The sequence below is a fragment of the Ascaphus truei genome, chromosome 4 (genome assembly GCF_040206685.1).
Source record: "Ascaphus truei isolate aAscTru1 chromosome 4, aAscTru1.hap1, whole genome shotgun sequence".
Taxonomy (NCBI): domain Eukaryota; kingdom Metazoa; phylum Chordata; class Amphibia; order Anura; family Ascaphidae; genus Ascaphus; species Ascaphus truei.
This window is the reverse complement of record NC_134486.1, coordinates 33,912,849-33,932,083: the sequence shown is the minus strand read 5'-3', so window position 1 is coordinate 33,932,083 and position 19,235 is coordinate 33,912,849. Positions and strand designations below refer to the sequence as shown.

The window sequence follows — 19,235 nt, the reverse complement described above, 5'->3', positions numbered from 1 at the left end:
GGTTGTGGGAAAGTTGGAACGATGAATCATATCCAAACAGATCGATATACTGTCTTCACACGTATTATCAGCATGTCGATGCACAATTGCGAATTACTTAATGCAGAAGGAACCTCCACCTTTGGCTGTGCTTTTACAAACATCGAGAGAGGTTAATCTTAAGGAACATCTAACAAGTTTCATTCTCTCCTATACTTCTGTTGAAAATGCTCTAAATAAACAGTTCTAAAATAAATAATAGGGACTTTAGTACATTTTGAAATCGGCTTGGTTTGAGACGATTTAATGTGCAGAGCATAGAAGACGAGGTGGCCGAGTGGTTAAGGCGATGGACTGCTAATCCATTGTGCTCTACACGCATGGGTTCGAATCCCATCCTCGTCGTATGCTTTGTTTAATTTCTGATAATTAATCACGTTTTTAACACTTGCCATATCTGCCAGTGACTCCATTTATTTTAATTTAATCCAACCCCTGAACTTCTAGTATTAGAGATGGAAGGATCATAACAGGACTGCCCTGTTGAAATATTAATGGTGTCAGTGGGCATACAGTTCCTCTACCTTAAATTAATGTCAAGCGGCCCAGAAGGCTTTTTTAAATAAATATTATAAGACATTTGCTGATATCTTAACCTCGCATCTTCTGTCATTGTTTCATAACTGTATGTCTCTTTTAAAACTCACTTCAGAAATGCCGTAGGCAATAATTGTCACTCTCCCTAAAGAGGGATCACATTCTTTGTTCAAATTACAGACCTACATCCTTACTTAATACTGATGGAAAATGAAAGACCAAAATTATGGCAAACACATTGGGGGAGGTTCTTCCTTCCATGTTCCAACCTGACCTGGTGGGTTTTGTCTCTAAGAGACGAGTAACAGACACCACCAAGAGAAATTTCAATCTTATATATTATGCACGTTCTAAACAAATTCCCTAAGTTCTCCTTTTCATGGAGGCAGAGAAAGCCTTCGATAGACTAAATGGGAAATATAACCTCTAAGGGCTTATGGTCTTTATGAAGGATTTTTGGGGGCTGTATCTGCTCTGTACGACTACCCTACTGCAAGAGTCAATGCTGTGGGTTCCTCTCTGAACCTTTTCTCTTATCAAATGGTACTTGCTGGTGATGCCCCCATTAACCACTGATATTTGCATTGGCTTTTGAACCCTTAGCTATAAGCATAAGGAAGAATATAGACATATTGGGACTTCAGTTGGGAGAGACTGAATATAAATTGAGTTTATTTTGCAGATTATATTCTTTTGATGTTAACTAATCCGCAATTTTCCCTAACAAATTTCCAAAAAAACATTACATACTTTTTGGACAATATCAGATTTCAAAAGGAATTTCACTAAACTAAAGGCTCTTGCTATACTGTAGGTATGCATCAAGCTATGGAAGCAGCTCTCAAGAACTCTTTTTCTTACCGCTGGAAATATCTTTCATCAAATACTTGGGTATTTATATTACAAAGGACCCAGCTGATTTATACATGGAAAATGACCCCCTTTATTTAAGACACTTCTAACAGATTTGTACTCATGTGAAAAATTGTAGATTTCATAGCTGGGTAGAATTGCCAGGTTGTTTGTTATATGTTTTCCAGGCCCTCCCTATGTCTATCTCTCAGAGGGAATTGAATACTTTATAGTCAACAATAAATACATTCAAATGGATGGGGAAGAAAACAAGAACATCTATGACCAATTTGTAGAGAATAGCGGTCAGGGGTGGCTTGGTCCTCCCAAACTTTAACTTCTATCTGACCACAAAATTCTCAGCTCTCATTGACTGGCATGCCAACCCTGATCCCTAATGTTGGGTGGAAGTTAACAATGTACCACTCTGAGTTTTTCCTGCTTTGACAAACTGTAACTGTGTCTGAATTCTATCTTTATTAGAGACTCTATTTCTCTTCTATATAATATTTTACAGGATGTGTACCCAAGTACTAATCTTTCATACATGCTACACTGGGAAAGAGAACTGGGCATGAATTTATCACTATAGAAGTTAGAAGTTATATCTAGTGATACATCTAAAAGTTCAATCTGCACAAATGTAAAGACAAATGGATATAAAGTTCTCTTTGTTTTGGTATCTAGTGCCAGATAGAGTTGACATAATATTTCGGGAGTTCTCCAATAGATGCTGGAGAGGTTGTGGGAAAGTTGGAACGATGAATCATATCCAAACAGATCGATATACTGTCTTCACACGTATTATCAGCATGTCGATGCACAATTGCGAATTACTTAATGCAGAAGGAACCTCCACCTTTGGCTGTGCTTTTACAAACATCGAGAGAGGTTAACCTTAAGGAACATCTAACAAGTTTCATTCTCTCCTATACTTCTGTTGAAAATGCTCTAAATAAATAGTTCTAAAATAAATAATAGGGACTTTAGTACATTTTGAAATCCTCTTGTTTGAGACGATTTAATGTGCAGAGCATAGAAGACGAGGTGGCCGAGTGGTTAAGGCGATGGACTGCTAATCCATTGTGCTCTGCACGCATGGGATCGAATCCCATCCTCGTCATATGCTTTGTTTAATTTCTGATAATTAATCACGTTTGTAACGCTTGCCATATCTGCCAGTGACTCCATTTATTTTAATTTAATCCAACCCCTGAACTTCTAGTATTAGAGATGGAAGGATCATAACGGGACTGCCCTGTTGAAATATTAATGGTGTTAGTGGGCATACAGTTCCTCTACCTTAAATTAATGTCAAGCGGCCCAGAAGGCTTTTTTAAATAAATATTAAAAGACATTTGCTGATATCTTAACCTCGCATCTTCTGTCATTGTTTCATAACTGTATGTCTCTTTTAAAACTCACTTCAGAAATGCCGTAGGCAATCATTGTCACTCTCCCTAAAGAGGGATCACATTCTTTGTTCAAATTACAGACCTACATCCTTACTTAATACTGATGGAAAATGAAAGATCAAAATTATGGCAAACACATTGGGGGAGGTTCTTCGTTCCATAATCCAACCTGAGACAAGTAAAATATATAAATAAAGTAGAAAAATTAAAACCACCAATAAATCATGTATTGAGACATAAAGGATAAGCCAAAAAAATAAGTCCTGGCATAGAAGATCTTATAAACCAGTCCAGTCTCAATAGGAAACAATCATAAATACAAGAGAAGTCCTACTACTGCTTTCTTCAGAGAGATATCCCCAACCTTCTGTAAATCCACTTCAACTAAAAATAGAAGAGCACCCAGAGACACCTCTAGTGTTTACCATTTATTCCACAAAAATAGAACAAGATAAAACATAATGAACAATTGCACACATTTGTGCCTACTGGAGTAAACATAGATTACCTGGTCAGGTCTATCAAAAATCACCTCATGGACCTCTAAGATCCAGCTGTGCACACTTAGACTTGTTATGTCTATTTTGTTTAAAGTTAGTGTATCTCTGTATACACTAGTTGCTTATTTTTTGTGTATCACCTGATTTTTATTTTATGATGATTTATGGGGTCCTTAAAGGCAGTATTACCAGGATCTACACTTTATAATTGGGGTTTGATCACTGATTTAAAAGCTTTTATTCTCACTAGTGGCTCACGACTTTCCTGCTGGTTAGTTTCTTTTCTCTCTGTGGGGTTTGTTCCCCGCCTCTCTACCTGGTTGCCATGGAGACTTACAATGCTCTTGTTTCTTCTTGGAGCATCGCGTCTCCATGGTGATCAGAGGGCTGCATGCGAGCTCCCTGCTTGTGACGCCGATGCCTAGGTGGAACTTCGTTGGCATGTGTGGTGTCGCCGGCGCCATGACATCATGTGGGTTTGTGTTGGCGCTATGGGGCAGTTGCAGAGGTGAGGTAAGTTATTGTTTAGGTATATATATTGTGTTTTTTCTATGTTGTATAAGCCCTCACCTAGACAAAGGCTCCTTATCAGCTGAAACTTTGTTTTTGTTTTTGGTTAAATAAATATTCATTTTGCATAAGACCGTGTGCCCTGCTGTCATCTGTATTCACCCCTGCACAAGACCATTATCAACCACTATCTTTGCATCACAATGTCTCCTACCAGATTAGTGTAATCATGGATAGGAATGCTAACTATTATCACCCTGGTCCTCTGACACCACATACTGTATGTATAGGTTTACAGCAAGTTGAGATTTCTTCCGTCGGGAAGAATCATGCCGTGCACTGCATAAACTGTGATGCCAAGGAGTCTCTCCTTGGCATCACAGTGTATGCAGTGCACGGCATGCTTCTCCCCGACGGAAGAAACCTCAACTTGCTGTCTACATTTCAGCTGCGGCACGCCTCTCCAGGACTATACTTCAGTGAGTACAGAGCAATATTTTAACTCACTCAACAGCTATGATCCAGCTCTAGGGTAGTGTTACTGCAAGCTATTTTGGGGGTTTTGGGTTGATCCTGTTGGTGTTCTCCCCAAGACATCCCTATTTTAATGCTTGGTCTACCATGTATATTAAAGCATAATAGGATCAAGATTATTGTGGATGAATTTAAACTGTATTGACTACACTTTTGCAGATGTGTATTAACCCATCAGTGCCTGCTCACATGCTTTACTGAGCTCTACTATTCGGAGTTGTTCGCCACCTGTTTCTGTATAGGTTTACATACTGTTTGGCAAATTAAATCCACAAATGAGCAAGCAAGACTCAGCGGCCACGCTGCCGCTGAGCGTGCTCATGCTTGAGAGCGGTGACGTCACCAATACTCCAAACATGAGAGCTCGGCTGTCCTTCTGCAATTTGATCTGTGCTCTTCTCCAGCCGCCGACTGATGTCGTCCTCCTCTGCTGTCCTGCTCTTGTCTCGTGGTCCTCAGTCCTCTTCTCCCACCACTGACCACCATCCTCGTCCTGTCATCCTTCTCCTATGCTGGCCTGATCCTGCCATTCTCTGTCCTCTTCTCCCGCTGCCCTGCTCTGTTCCTGTCATCTGCACTTCAGACCACTGAAGCCAGGTAGATGAGAGGAGGTGGAGGAGGGGTGAGAGAGGAAGAGGGGGAGGTGATCAGAGAGGAGGAGGAGGAAGAAGAGGGGGTGAGAGAAGAAGAGAAGGGGGTGAGATAAGAGAAGAGACTGGAAGAGGAGGAGGAGGAGTGAGAGAGGAAAAGGAGGGGGTAAGAAGAAGAGAAGGAGGTGGGTGAGAGGAAGGAGAAGGGTTGGGAGGGAGGAGGAGGGTGAGAGGAAGAGGAGTAGGCAGGGTGAGAGGAGGATGAGGGGTGAGAGGAGGATGAGGGGTGAGAAAAAGGGAGGGGCGTGAGAGGAAGAGATGGACGGGGTGAGAGGAAGAGGAGAAGGAGGGAGATAAGAGGAGAAGGTGAGAGGAAGAGGGTGGGGAGAGGAAGGGGGAGTGATTGAGGAAGATGGTGAGAGGAAGGGGGTGAGAAGAAGAGGAGGGAGGGGTGAGAGGAAGAGAAGGAGGGGTTATTAAGGAGGAGGGGGTGAGTGGGAGGGGGTGAGAGAGGAGGATTGGGAGTCAGTGAGAGAGGAGGAGTGGGGGTGAGAGATGAGGCATAGAGGTGAGACAAGAGAGGAGTGGGGGGAGGGGAGGTGAGACGAGAGAGGATGACAGTGTTGCAGTTCAATATATAGCACTGATATTCAGAAACTGTAAGTCTTTGTTTTATTGCTCATGTAACAGTAGGTATCATGCCCGTGTCAAAGTCAGACATTTGGGTTTGACATCATCTTGCTGAAGTTAAATATCTGTACAAATGTTATGCCAGCCACGAATGTCCCAAATGTTACACGTGTGCACTTGCTCCAAGTGTATTTCACAAATAACTCAGCAGATGGCATCAGATGTTCACTCTGCCATTGGAATAAGCAATATATATTGTCTACAATTATTAACACATTTCTCACCTGATGGGGACCATTAAACCGCAAAAATATGATGACATGCTGCAGGCTTATTCTATTCAGTAAGAATAATGCATGCTAGTTCATTTACATATAGTTTAATCATGATATAGCTCTAATCCATACTGTACATTTATTGCTAAGAAAGACACTCTTGTGATCCCATTCACAATGACAGCGATGTTCAAGATGATTATTATTGTTTTTTAAGAAAATGCTGTTTTATGTCACTTATGCAGGATTGCACTTATAAAGAGGCAATCCGAGCCATGTTTACGACACTGTGGGGGGAGGTATCTCTAGAAACAGGGAGTCTGCGGAGCTTAAGTTAATGGGGCTCAGTTCCAGAGACCCCCTGCTTCAATCCTGTATATAATTTTTTTTTTAACAACAACAAAAAAACAGCCTCGATTTCTCCTTTAAAAGGGTGACTCTTGGCATTCCAAAATCTCAGATAACTATGGTATACGGAGCAATCAATACATACACATGCGGCTACGAGTATTCTAACACTGCTTTTAAAAATCTGGGGCATTCTCCCTGTAATGCTGCAACATTTCACTGTCATTTCTGCAGAAAGACTAATGGCCCATCGGATTAACACAGCAGGGATCCCTGGTCAGGTTGAATGGGACTGCCAGGGACCCCCGCTGTGTTAATCCGATGGGCCATTAGTCTGTCTGCAGAAATGTCACAGAAATGTTGCAGCATTACTGGGAGATTGCCCCAGATTTTCCAAGGCAAGTGTTAGAATACTCGTGGCTGCACCTGTATACAACAGGATACTTTCAGTCTTTTGACTATAAGGATGTACTCTCACATTTCATGAATGTTTCTGATTTGGGGTTGCAATTTAAAGAGCTCTTAATCCCCTAACATGGACCATTGCCACAAAATTAAGCGATTTTAATCTTTTCCGAGAATGAAAAGGGAAGAGTAGATATACTTGTGTTAAAACATAATTATTTGCAGTGCTTAATCAGGTTTCAAAATTAAAGCAGAGGCTAGCTTGGAGTGAACATGAATTCTAGGAAAATTACACAAATTAAAACCTTGTTTTTAAGAATTCATTTCTGGGGAGAAAAAAAAACACTGTTGTAGTATTTCATTAAAAAAATACATTTACCATTTGTTTCACCATTTAACATTTTAATAGAACATAAAGAATGATGCCATACATGGATGTTCTAACAGTTTCGTTTGGTAAGAATGTATTCAGAGTTGGTATTGATTCCTGATTCACTTATTTACAGTTACGCAGGAAGCGTGTGGTTACATATGCTCCTTTCATTCAGCCTGGATGTCATAGGAAGAAAGGATATACTGTATCGTTGTCTCAAAAGCATATGTACAAAAACCATATATAAGAAAGTTCATGTTGGTCCATTATAGACATGAAGACATATCACGATTGGGGGTTTAGTTCATAGTACTCCATCAAAACCATTAGAACACTCCCCTGCATCATTCAATTCTTTTAATTACTAGTCTACTAGATAATTGTAGCTTTTTGGGCTTGACTTTTTTCTTGTTTTCCTTTGTGTTCTGTTTGATAACTTTGCTTTTGGTAGCAGATGCAACTTTTCTTTTAATTGAAGGATTAACCGGTGACTTAGCTGCCTTTGACAATTTAGGAGTGCTGTCTTTCTTCTTCCCCTTGGAGGATCCTGTAGCTTTGGGTGAAAATTCTTTGTCCTTCTTCACCTTAGGCTCCTTTCTTTGGGTTACTGATTGCTTTGAGTTTGCAGCTTTGGTTTTCCCTTTAGTGTTAGATTTGGGAGTTCCAGTAGCTGTAGGCCTCTTTGTAGTCACTTTAGGCAAGGTTTGTTTGACAGTGGTTTTCTTTGCAGGTTTTATTCTTACTTGTGGTTTAGTCAGAGTACTGTACGATAACATGGTTGATTTAGCTGTCTCTTTAAGAACTTCCAGAACAGTCTCTGAGAGTAATGGGAAATGGAAAAATCAAGATTAATATAAAATATACATTACTAAGAAAATTAAACAAGTCAGAACTTAAAGAGCTCAAGACTGTGCTTTTAATCTATTTGTGTATGTCTTTTATATTGAATAGAGGCTTATACAGTAGATGGTCCTTAATCTATTTGAATATATAATACTTGAAGATTTATGCATCCTCAGAAATGTTCAATTATTTTCCAGAGAATGCAGGGCTGGCCTTACAGAGTTACACCACTTCATTAGTAAACCTTGCTCTCACAAAAGAAAATATATTTTTATAAAAGACATGTAAAGTACAAATTTCAGCCTTCTAATACTTCGCATCAGACCTGTAGAAGGATGATTGAAAAAGCCTCTTATATGTTCTACTTGTAGAGTGACCGGCCACAGAAATTAAATATAAACTGTGACATAGTCCAAAGATGTTAGGCAGCTTTCTGCCCCATTTTAGAGCAGAAAGTGCAGGAATAGCTAAAAATGATCCGTTCCACAGCTTCCCATTAACTCAGGCAGCTGGATGGAAAATCCAGAGCACAGATTACAATGGCTCTAGTTCTCCCTCACCTGCTCTTCTAATCACATGCACAGGTATTTAGAGCAGAGAGGTTTTGCATTTCACTCTCTCTCCTTGGAGCCTGGGGGCTGGGGGTGTCGCTACTCTCCTGCATCCAGTATCGAGGTTGACGGCCTCTCCACGTATGACAGTACCAGAGGATTTGCCTGGACACCCCAAACAGATAAGACAAACAAATGGTTACTGCTGTTGCTAAAAGACTGTGCTGTATCTTGTGACCCTAAATGAGAGAGCATTGTTTTAAGCTGGGGAACCAGTTTAGTTGGCCAGCAGCTGTTAGAGAGACTGATTCTGATGTGTAGTTAGATCCCTGAAAGGGATAGGATTTGCTTATATGATTTTGGTTTTATTTCTTGAAATAACAGTGTGGGAAATATTGTAACACTGAAATGTGTGAACTGCTGAATGAAAGTATCTGAGTACCTCTAACCTACACATGTTAAAGCTGCAGTACCTTACTTGGATGAAAATAAAGCAGGCAGAAGCCTGAGTTAAGCAGCATAATACTTTGCATGATCCTGTTTGTTGTATAATTAACCCTAGAAGACTGTGTCGGGAAGAACCCAGACAGACGTCAGCACTACAAAAGAGGGGCGTTTGTCACATATGGTGGAGAATGCGGGTCGACACTAAAAAGTCTGTGGGTTTGCAAATAAATGCGGGGGTTTAAAATGGCCGCCGAGCTGAACTAAAGTACAGATGCTATGAGTGAAGTCTGTCCCAATGTGTATATCAGTTGTGCTTCTAGCATACACAGAGAATGTGCGAAGTGTGGATGCAATAGCACCCTGAACCCAAACAGAAAACCAAAATGTTTTGCTGAAGAAGAAAAAAAAAAAAAAATTGCATCTAGCAAGTGCTGTTTGTAAAGCTAATGCATTTTGCTGAAGTGAGTGAATTTGCAGCTAGCAAATTGTTCCTGCCGGGTTTCTAAAATGGCCGACGTGAAATGTTTATTTTGTAATGTACATAATCATGAAAAACAGTGTCCCTTCAGGCCATACGATGATGATGATGATGATGACGACTCGTATGTGGCCCCTGGAGGAGAGCCGTACCCACAGATGAATTTAGTATGCTGGGCCTGTCATAAAGTAGGTCACATGGAAGATGTGTGCCCCAAAATTTTCAAAGACAAACAGCTGCAAAAGCAAGCAACGCCCTATGTGTGCAAGCAAGATGTGGAAGCTGATACCAGTGAGCGTGTGCCCAGTACCACTGATATCTCTGGAGCTAATAAAGCAAAAAGAAAGAAGAAGAAAAAGAAAACTGTCCCTCAAGTCACAGGGGAAGTGACCGAGCCACTTGAACCTGCGCTGTCAGGACATGCGTCAGAAAGGCGCCGAGATGTGCTGCAGACCGGAGTGATCGGCAGAATTGTCACGGGAACAGTGGCAAAGGAAAAGGAGGAGCAGAGGGAAGCTGAATCCTTGAACCAGGATAAAGAGGCTTTGGTTTCTGCACTCCAAGCTGCCCGCCATAATTATGAAGTCCTGTGGCAGGATTTGGTGAAGGAGCGAGAATGTTGGAAGAAGGAGCAAGAATCTAACAATAAGGTGCGAGAAGCGAACGCCGAGTTACAGAGGTGTATACTTCCAGCTTTACAAGAGCACGAGGCTTTGAAGAAAACAGAGTCTCTCTTACGGAGTGAGCTGGAAGAGGTGACGACTAGTCTGGAAAAGGCCAACACCGTAATTGTCACCATGGATGAAAAACAGATTAAGTCTGACAAATTGATTGCTATCCTAAAACAGAAATACGGGAAGGCTCTACAAGAGGTTCATGCGCTCAGCACAGAGGTGCAACACTTGCGCCTGGAGGGCCACGGTCTGAACACAGAGCTGGGAATGTTGAAGCAAACCCATGAGATTGCCCTAAGTGATTTAGAGACTGTAAAAAGAGAGAATGTAAGTCTGACACAGAAAAATTCAGACTTGACTGACCAGATCAGTGAAGGTGATGAGAAGCTTCACCAAGCAGAAAAAGTGGAGAAGCAATTGATCCAGGAAAAGTTAGAAATGCAGGAAGCACTGCAGAATACAGAATCAGCGGTGATCCAGGCAACACAAACTGCAGAGCTCCAAAAAATGGAGGCGCTGATGCAAACCCAGAGCAAGCACCAGATAGAGGTGAAGACCCTGAGGGAGGTCTGGCACGATCAGGTTGAAGAGCTGCAGAAGCAGATGGCTGAGCGCGAGATACAGTGCGCCAAGAGAGAGGAGATCTCCGTCCGTCAGGTGGTCTGCCTGACATTGCGCTATGAAAGCGAGATGGCCGATATCTACAAGCAGCTGGACCACACGGCAAATGAGGGGGCCCGGCTGCAGCTGGAGCTGGACAAGACCCAGAAGGAGCACCTGCAGCTGCAGGTCAAGAATAAAGAAAATGAAACAGAGTTAAACCTCGCTCTGAAACAGATGACGGACATGGGAGAAGCGGCTAAAGTGGTTCAGTCGGGCTATCAATCCTACCTCCTAACCAAGCAAGCTGTACGTTCCTATACGTGTATCTTCAATGCTGTTGCAATATTACGATTTGCTATAAAGATGAAGTTGGAGAAAGAGATTCCAAGGCTAAAAGAGACACGGTCACAAAAGGAGACCAGGGAACGTAAACTCAATGCCCTCACTGATGACAAAGAGGAAGGAGAAAGAATTGACTTTGATTGTGCTGCTGTTATTCCAGAAACAGATAGGCACCCTCCTGAGAATATTCTCCCTGATCTGGGATTCAAAAATCCAGATCCTCAATTTCATTTACGTTGTCCAGAAGATTATCAAACTAGTGGACACACCCAGGACACCACAGAAGATGTTTTAGCCAAGTGGGTGGCAGTTCCTGAAAACACAAACTTGTTGACAGATCCTGATGACGTGGTTAATATGGACTACGTTTGTACAGAGGCAACTAGGTCTCCAAAACCCAAAGGCCTGGTAATGGCCACAAAAGGGAAATCAAAGATTGAAAAGAAAAAACAACGAAGGTTAACACGGCGCCTGAATAGTTCCATATCTCACCAATCTGGACCACACTGTGGAGCCAAGGAGAATCCGGTCCAAGGGTCTCATCAGAAGCTAAAGAAACAGTCCAGTCATTTGCAGGTTGCAGCGGGCTATGAAATAAAGTCAAAGGATGCAATAGACTGGTAGTCAAAAAAAAAAAATAAAAAAAAAAAAATATGTTTGGGGGAACTGACCGATTTATTTTTTTATTACACGTGTGGACTATGTCACGGACACTTAACTATGCAAATAAGCATTTTGTCAATATTACAATGTTATATTGGTTCTCTGTGTTGAAAATGTAGCTAAACTACAAATTAATATACAGGGTTGATGGCCCTTAAGATTACAAGGCTGTAGTATAAGAGAAAAAATATTGGTAGCTTACAATATGGAAAAAAAAAATGCCCTTTTCGGTTGGTAAATTTATAATGAAGTTCATATTCGTATCATGTGAATACTTAATATTGTACTGAGGAGTTAGCTCAAGTATTTCAGGTAGGACGCTCACCCCAGTGAGGTCCATGGCCGCTCACCCCAGTAGGTGTGAGCTGGGGAGGGGGATATGTGACATAGTCCAAAGATGTTAGGCAGCTTTCTGCCCCATTTTAGAGCAGAAAGTGCAGGAATAGCTAAAAATGATCCGTTCCACAGCTTCCCATTAACTCAGGCAGCTGGATGGAAAATCCAGAGCACAGATTACAATGGCTCTAGTTCTCCCTCACCTGCTCTTCTAATCACATGCACAGGTATTTAGAGCAGAGAGGTTTTGCATTTCACTCTCTCTCCTTGGAGCCTGGGGGCTGGGGGTGTCGCTACTCTCCTGCATCCAGTATCGAGGTTGACGGCCTCTCCACGTATGACAGTACCAGAGGATTTGCCTGGACACCCCAAACAGATAAGACAAACAAATGGTTACTGCTGTTGCTAAAAGACTGTGCTGTATCTTGTGACCCTAAATGAGAGAGCATTGTTTTAAGCTGGGGAACCAGTTTAGTTGGCCAGCAGCTGTTAGAGAGACTGATTCTGATGTGTAGTTAGATCCCTGAAAGGGATAGGATTTGCTTATATGATTTTGGTTTTATTTCTTGAAATAACAGTGTGGGAAATATTGTAACACTGAAATGTGTGAACTGCTGAATGAAAGTATCTGAGTACCTCTAACCTACACATGTTAAAGCTGCAGTACCTTACTTGGATGAAAATAAAGCAGGCAGAAGCCTGAGTTAAGCAGCATAATACTTTGCATGATCCTGTTTGTTGTATAATTAACCCTAGAAGACTGTGTCGGGAAGAACCCAGACAGACGTCAGCACTACAAAAGAGGGGCGTTTGTCACAAAACATATAAATATAATCTTTATTTCAAAGATACCCAAGTTTAAATCCATTATAGGTGATTATAGAGCTGTAGTCAGCACCACATATTCAGATACTTGCTAAACATTCTAAATTAAGTGGAAATGTACTGTAGCTTTCAGGGAATGATAGGGATGGGAGACAGATTAGCAAAACAGCGCACAATTGTGTATGTGCAATGACTGATATACTGTAAAAGAAAAAACTCAATACATTTTTCAATTAAATATCATTAGAAGTGTGCATTCACAGTTTGTAGCGCAGGACTTAACAAAATGTAACTCACTTTCTTCTGGAACAAATGGTGTAACTTTACTTTTTGTTTTCACAGGAACTGGTTTGTATTTACACTTTCCAGGAGGAGCGCCCCTGTGATTAGATTAAACATAAGGACATATTATTGATACCAGAATTTGTTTCTTTCACATGGAAAATGCAAAGAATGTTGACCAATGTTGTCTTCAAACTTAATAGCATCTTCAAAAGAAACTGGCCTCTTTGTATTTTACTGTATTAAACATCTGGGTTTGTGTTTGATGCCCTTACTGCTTGGATTTGTGATCAACCAAAAATACTGACAATGATGACCAGAAGCAATTTATATGTTTTATAAGAAAATGTCTTGTATATCTGCTTTGTTGTTTACAAAACCAACTTTCCTTAATCATTCACTTTTAATTAGAACGGGCAAATTTTTTTTGCGGATTTTGATCTGCCGCAGATCGGCCCAATTCTTTGGTCGGCGGATTTCCGCAGATCAGTCTCAAAAATGGCGATTCGCCTTCTGAAGATTTTTTTTTTTTTCTCCACCGACAATCCATCAGCGGATTGTATCCAATGGCGGTTTTAAAATATACCAGCGGATTGTATCCAATGGTGGTTTTTGATCTGCACAAGATTGAAACTAACAATCCGTCGGCAGATTTTATACCGCGGAACGGACTTTGCATGGAACACTCTGCAAATTACGGGGAACAGATTTTGACAGTTTCGCCCGCCTTAACTTGTAATCACTGACTGTTAAGCAGGTGCAAGTCATTAGTAAACTATTATGTAGTGAAGTAAGACAGTGCTATTGAACAAATTACAGATGTGTACAGGGTTACTAGCTGGGTTTCCACAATGCCAGTATAACGTGTCCCCAACGCCCCATCACACGTTTTGAAACACTCATACGGAAATTCTTATATATGGTCTATGCCTATATCCGCACAAGCTGGGGAATAAGTCCAAAAATGCACCAAGACACTGCGACCAGTTAACCCTACGCATTTCAAGACTTGTAACATCTCTTCAGGGTTCAATACTCCTTCAAACTTTAACCCAGTTAAGTGGGCTATATGGGCTAATATATTAATCCATTATTAAGGGTTCTTTTAAGGGTTTTTCGGGCCGCTTTTAAATTAGCACTATGCACTGGGTGGTTTACAGGATTTTTTTATAGGTTCATACGTCACCATTTATTTTCACTAATTGATCACAGTTCACTTTTTAATATATTGTTTATATATACTTTTATCACGTATTAGGACTTAATGCACTAAGTAAGCGCCGAAAACAATTATTTTCTTTTTATAATCCATTATTAAAATAATCCTTGATTACACCATTTGCCTCTGAGGTTAATTAACCTAGGTTCTCACAGTGAATATTTGATGGGTAATACACTATTGTAAAACAAATATATATTCACCGCGCTTCTCCGTGTAAGGAGCATGCTGTTGGTGAAAGGATTGGCCATACATATGTTCAAAAACAGAAAGTGAATCCCTGCGCTTCTCCCTTTAGGATACTTGCCTAGACAAGTGAAAAAGAGACCCCTATACAACTAGCACTCATTAGATGGGTGTGTGATATATACAAAATAAAACTTAACCTTTATTGGTTTTCCAGATTAATATATATAATTGGGATGAACACTAAAACACAGACAAACAACACTTATAACAGCTAATCACGTAGATAATTAAAACAAGTATTAAACAACACACATCCGAACCAAAGCAAAGTGGTTAGGGTGGTGTACAGAGGGACTAATTGATACAGATATAAAGACTGGCACCTTGAATTAGTTATAATTGTAATGTAGGAGATGCCTCAGGGTGGTGAATATATGTACGTCCAAAAAGTATGGTGTGTAGTAGGTAGCAACCTAACACCATACATGCCACTCCTGATTGAATAGTCACTAAAAAGATGTAATAACAAGCTGCAATGAAAAAACAATGAAGGGTGCAGTTCTAGACAGCACCCCACTTGTGAATAATGGTTGGTTTTAATATAAAAAATATTTTTCAACCAAGTATACTTGATGCAGCATATAGTATGAATACTTTAGGCTAGGTCTGGCCAGATTGATTGTATTCACATTATATTCAAAAGAAGTGACATTTACAAGTAGTCCTTGTAGGCAACGCAATTAAAAAGCTTGGATAGTGTCAAGATAGGCTACAGTGTAGCTAAAAGTATAAGGTTAGTGAATGGCAAGCCCCAAATTAATTGTATTGGTAGCTAACAATAAAAGAATCCACTCAGCAAACTTGCAATGGTGTGTAGTATCATCCAAATACCAAAGCCTATTAGGAGCAGTATATGATCAAGTAGTCACTTGTCAGTTTATAGTAAGACCCAGTATTTGATATTAAACTATAAGGTCTTAACACGTAGTGTTAGTTGAGAACTACTGCTCCATTACTCTGTGATGGCATCAACTGCTTAATATTAATATCTTATTAAGTAGTGAGGGGTACATTGGATATAGAACCCCAGCGGATAGTGTACAGATAGGTACCCTAATCAGCGTAGTGTATTAGTGAACACCACAAGGTTTCAAGATAGCTGAAATAGGAGAATAGCCTATAGAGACTCCATAAGCGTATATCACTACACCAGTGATCCCCAGGTATTTCTCTATATTGAATACATATAGGGGATCCTTAAGTGTCTAACAGTATACTATTGGTTAATGTTTAAGATAAGTATTGGTAACTGTTAGTAACCACAAGTTATGCCCTTTACTCAGCTTGGTGTATTAATGAACACCATAGAACTGAATTGCTGGGTAAGGAGAGATTGGTATATAACACAAGTTACTCTCTGAAATGACCACTATAGTAATGGTTGGAAGTGCCTGATGTCATATTCTGGAACTGTAACGATGTTCTTCAACTGTTTCAATGTATAGTATTCCAGGAATGGATACTTATGTATCAACTATACACTGCATCTCTGAAAACAGAGCACAGTTATGTAAGGTGAAGCTAAGTAAGCGTCTGCCTCATAATAAAGGCAGGTCTCAGCTCCAGCGAACATACAGGTTACACATCCCCACTCAGCGTGGTGTATTAATGAACACCACAGAACTGAATTGCCGAGTGGGGTGAACTGGTTAGGTCTGTATCATAAAGCAACTCTCCACAATGGTGATGTGAAGGAAAGCTGCTCGCAACTATCCGCTCCCGCCTCGCTGTTGAGCGGGATGACGTCACAGAGTATGCGCCCACCGACGATCGTTTCGCGTCACACTGACGCTTTCTCAAGGTGGCCCCCGCCTTCACAGTAGCCGGATGTTTAAATAGCCGGGCGTTGCTATGGCGACAGTGGCGCTGTGGTAAGTATTGTGCTTCTCAGTTAATTAAAAAGATACTACAGTACTGTGATGTGTTTGTGATCTTTAAATATATATTGGCAGGCTAACTAGTTTCACATAATTACCATGGAACGGTTCACTGTAGGATATGTACAGAACACAATTACCAGGATTGGTGTGTAAATGAAGGAGAGTGGGGAAGGAGATGACATTCTGTATAATTGTTAGCTAAATGCACAGAGATGTCCAAAAAATATTAAATGTTAACAAAGCAAAGGTGAAAACCCTGAAGGTTGTCAGTACTGTTTAAATTCAAGTGTAAAGCTAGATGTCAAAGTAACAGTACTGTTCCAGACCATAATCTGGTGTGCATAAACTGTTAATATGAAATAAGGGTATTACTACCTTAATGATATATTGCATATAATGGTTCCATACACATAAATATATGCACACATTATTTGTTGTTACATATAGTGCAAATCTAAGTGATGAGAGGATCTTAGCCAATGAATGGGGCAAACATGAATCCCTCATTGAGTCCCTGGGGATAAAGGGTGCCCAAGGTGTAGATCCATTTTGCCTCCTTTTAAAGGAGCTCTCTAGCCCAGTCTCCTCTGCGAATATTCTCAGGCAGTTGTTGGTCTATGCCCTTAAAACGTAGATTTTACATATCACCTCCATGGTTACCGTTGATGTGTTTGGCAAGTGGGGTGTCAGATTTGTTCCTAACAGCCCCTATGTAATCTACAAATCTATGTTTTAGGGGCATAGACCAACTGCCTGAGAATATTCATTATATGAGAATAAATGGGGAAATAAATATACATGCAGTAGTGCAAACTAAATCTGTAAGACAAAGGAAACTTTTGGTTACATCCTTTGATCAAATGATGCCAAGCCTGCCAACCAACGTCAAGGTAAGACTTACATTGATGTTGGTTGGTTGGCAGGCTTGGCATTACTTGATCAAAGGATGTAACTAAAAGTCTCCTTTTTCTTACAGATTTAGTTTGCACTATGTATATTTATTTCCCCATTTATTGCTATCCCAATGGGAGCAGCACAGGGATTCACTTTCTGTTTCAATACACTATTGTGGCATTTTCCCCCCCTTTTCGTCTCCATTTATACATTTCTTGGCAGTAAAGCATGCGGTTTTGAATAACAGTATACGACGAAGCGGATTGGAATCGGAGTGGATTTCCAAGTATTTCTCTTTTTGGAGAAAAAAAGAAAGGGTTTGATCTCATCTAATATTCATCCTAGCACCATAGAAGTCTTTTTGCTACTCAGTACTTGTTCGGGTTTCTAGAGAAAAACAGTTAGACTTTTTAGGCAGCTCAAGGACTTGTATGATTTTGTGTTATTATAACACTGTATTTATATTGTTTATTGCACTATTTATTGCACTTATTTTGACGTATTTTTATACAATTTGCACCATTTAACTAGTGCTTTGTACACACTAATTTGCACCACCATTTTACATACTGTATCACAGGTCCTATTATATAGTACATGCACACAAACACTAATAATGATCTCCATGTTTCTAGAAAAGCACAAATGTGCCCCATTTATTCAGTTACAAAATTAGATGATTTTATCAGCTTTCCACCACTTTCTTGTTGTTGTCATGATATCATTAACTTGTACTGTAACTTCTTAGTAGTCTATCATAACAGAATATTGCACACAAGTGGCATTAAACTACTGTAGAATGTAAAGTCAGAGAGATTGTACAGAATTCTTACTATATGATTGGGCACGCAATGTACCTTCATGAATTTATTAGGGTCAATGTTATCCTTATAAAAATAACAACGAGGGAACAGTATGGTATACTTATATCGACAAACATATACTACATCTTTCATTGGCATTAGCAAAAAAAAGATAAAGACAGAAGACATCTAGAGGAAATGTTATGATCTTTTATTTTACACCTTAGCATATTTCATATTCCATTCGACATGGAGAATTATACATGTGGTGCATATTATGATAACTTTATTAAAGGAACATGAGTTCTTCATAAATATTTCCAAACCAACGTAAGCATTCAAGACCTCATAGTTTTCTTCTAAAGCAATAACAGTAATGTTAATAGAAAGGAGGATTGTATATATACTGTACATTTGTGTGTATGTTGTGCTTGTTAGTGTGTACAAGGCTACAAATCCCTATGGTTACAAGCTTATTATTTTAAAATGATTACATTTTCATGATCCCGTTGAAGTTTGAACCCACAGATGTAGGGATCAGAATGATTTGCCAATGATTTACTTTGTTACATGCTTAAGTACTAGGAATTTATAATCTTTTAAGAGGTTTTGGATGTTGGGGCCTTTTTGTATTCTACCATAGTACAGTATGTACGGACTATGAACTCCCTGTCCTCTCTGCTTCTACCTAAATCTCCTACCTCCACTCTTGACTCCTTTTCTCCTGTTACAGAATTGGAAGTTTCCAAGCTGATTTTCTGTTCTCCCTCTACCACATGCCCTCTCGATCCTATCCCGTCACACCTAATCAGAACTCCTCCTCCTTTCTTAGTCCCCACTATCATTCATATCTTTAAATCCTCTCTATCCTCTGGCATTTCCCTCTCCTCCTTTAAGCATGCAATCGTCATATCTATTCTCAAAAACACCATAGACCATACGTTTCTTACTAACTGGCTTTCGGATGGCTCACTAAACAGACTGCTCTCTAAAGTAGCTAATGATCTACATGACGCCAAATCCCATGGTCATTTTTCCTTACTAATCTTGCTCGATCTCTCTGCTGCGTTCGATTCTGTCGATCACCCTCTTTTTCATGTTCTAAACTCACTTGGTATCCACAACAAAGCTCTATCCT

The 19,235-nt window shown here is 40.1% G+C and overlaps 1 protein-coding gene and 2 non-coding genes across 3 annotated transcripts in view; 2 read left to right on the top strand and 1 right to left on the bottom strand.

Annotated features, from left to right (window-relative positions):
* The first annotated feature begins 302 nt into the window (after positions 1–302).
* TRNAS-GCU (transfer RNA serine (anticodon GCU)) lies at positions 303–384 on the top strand. The gene has a single exon. It is a non-coding gene; the product is annotated as a tRNA-Ser (tRNA).
* A 2,085-nt stretch (positions 385–2,469) lies between these two features.
* On the top strand, positions 2,470–2,551 carry TRNAS-GCU (transfer RNA serine (anticodon GCU)). The gene has a single exon. It is a non-coding gene; the product is annotated as a tRNA-Ser (tRNA).
* Positions 2,552–6,819: 4,268 nt separating this feature from the next.
* HHIPL2 (HHIP like 2) overlaps positions 6,820–19,235 on the bottom strand; it is a 72,639-nt gene continuing 60,223 nt past the window's right edge. The window contains exons 8-9 of the mRNA XM_075594724.1: positions 13,068–13,150; positions 6,820–7,825 (exon numbers count right to left, since the gene is read on the bottom strand). Of these exons, the coding sequence (XP_075450839.1) occupies positions 7,353–7,825; positions 13,068–13,150 (556 nt within the window). The 3' untranslated portion in view covers positions 6,820–7,352. The remainder of the gene's footprint in view (positions 7,826–13,067; positions 13,151–19,235) is intronic.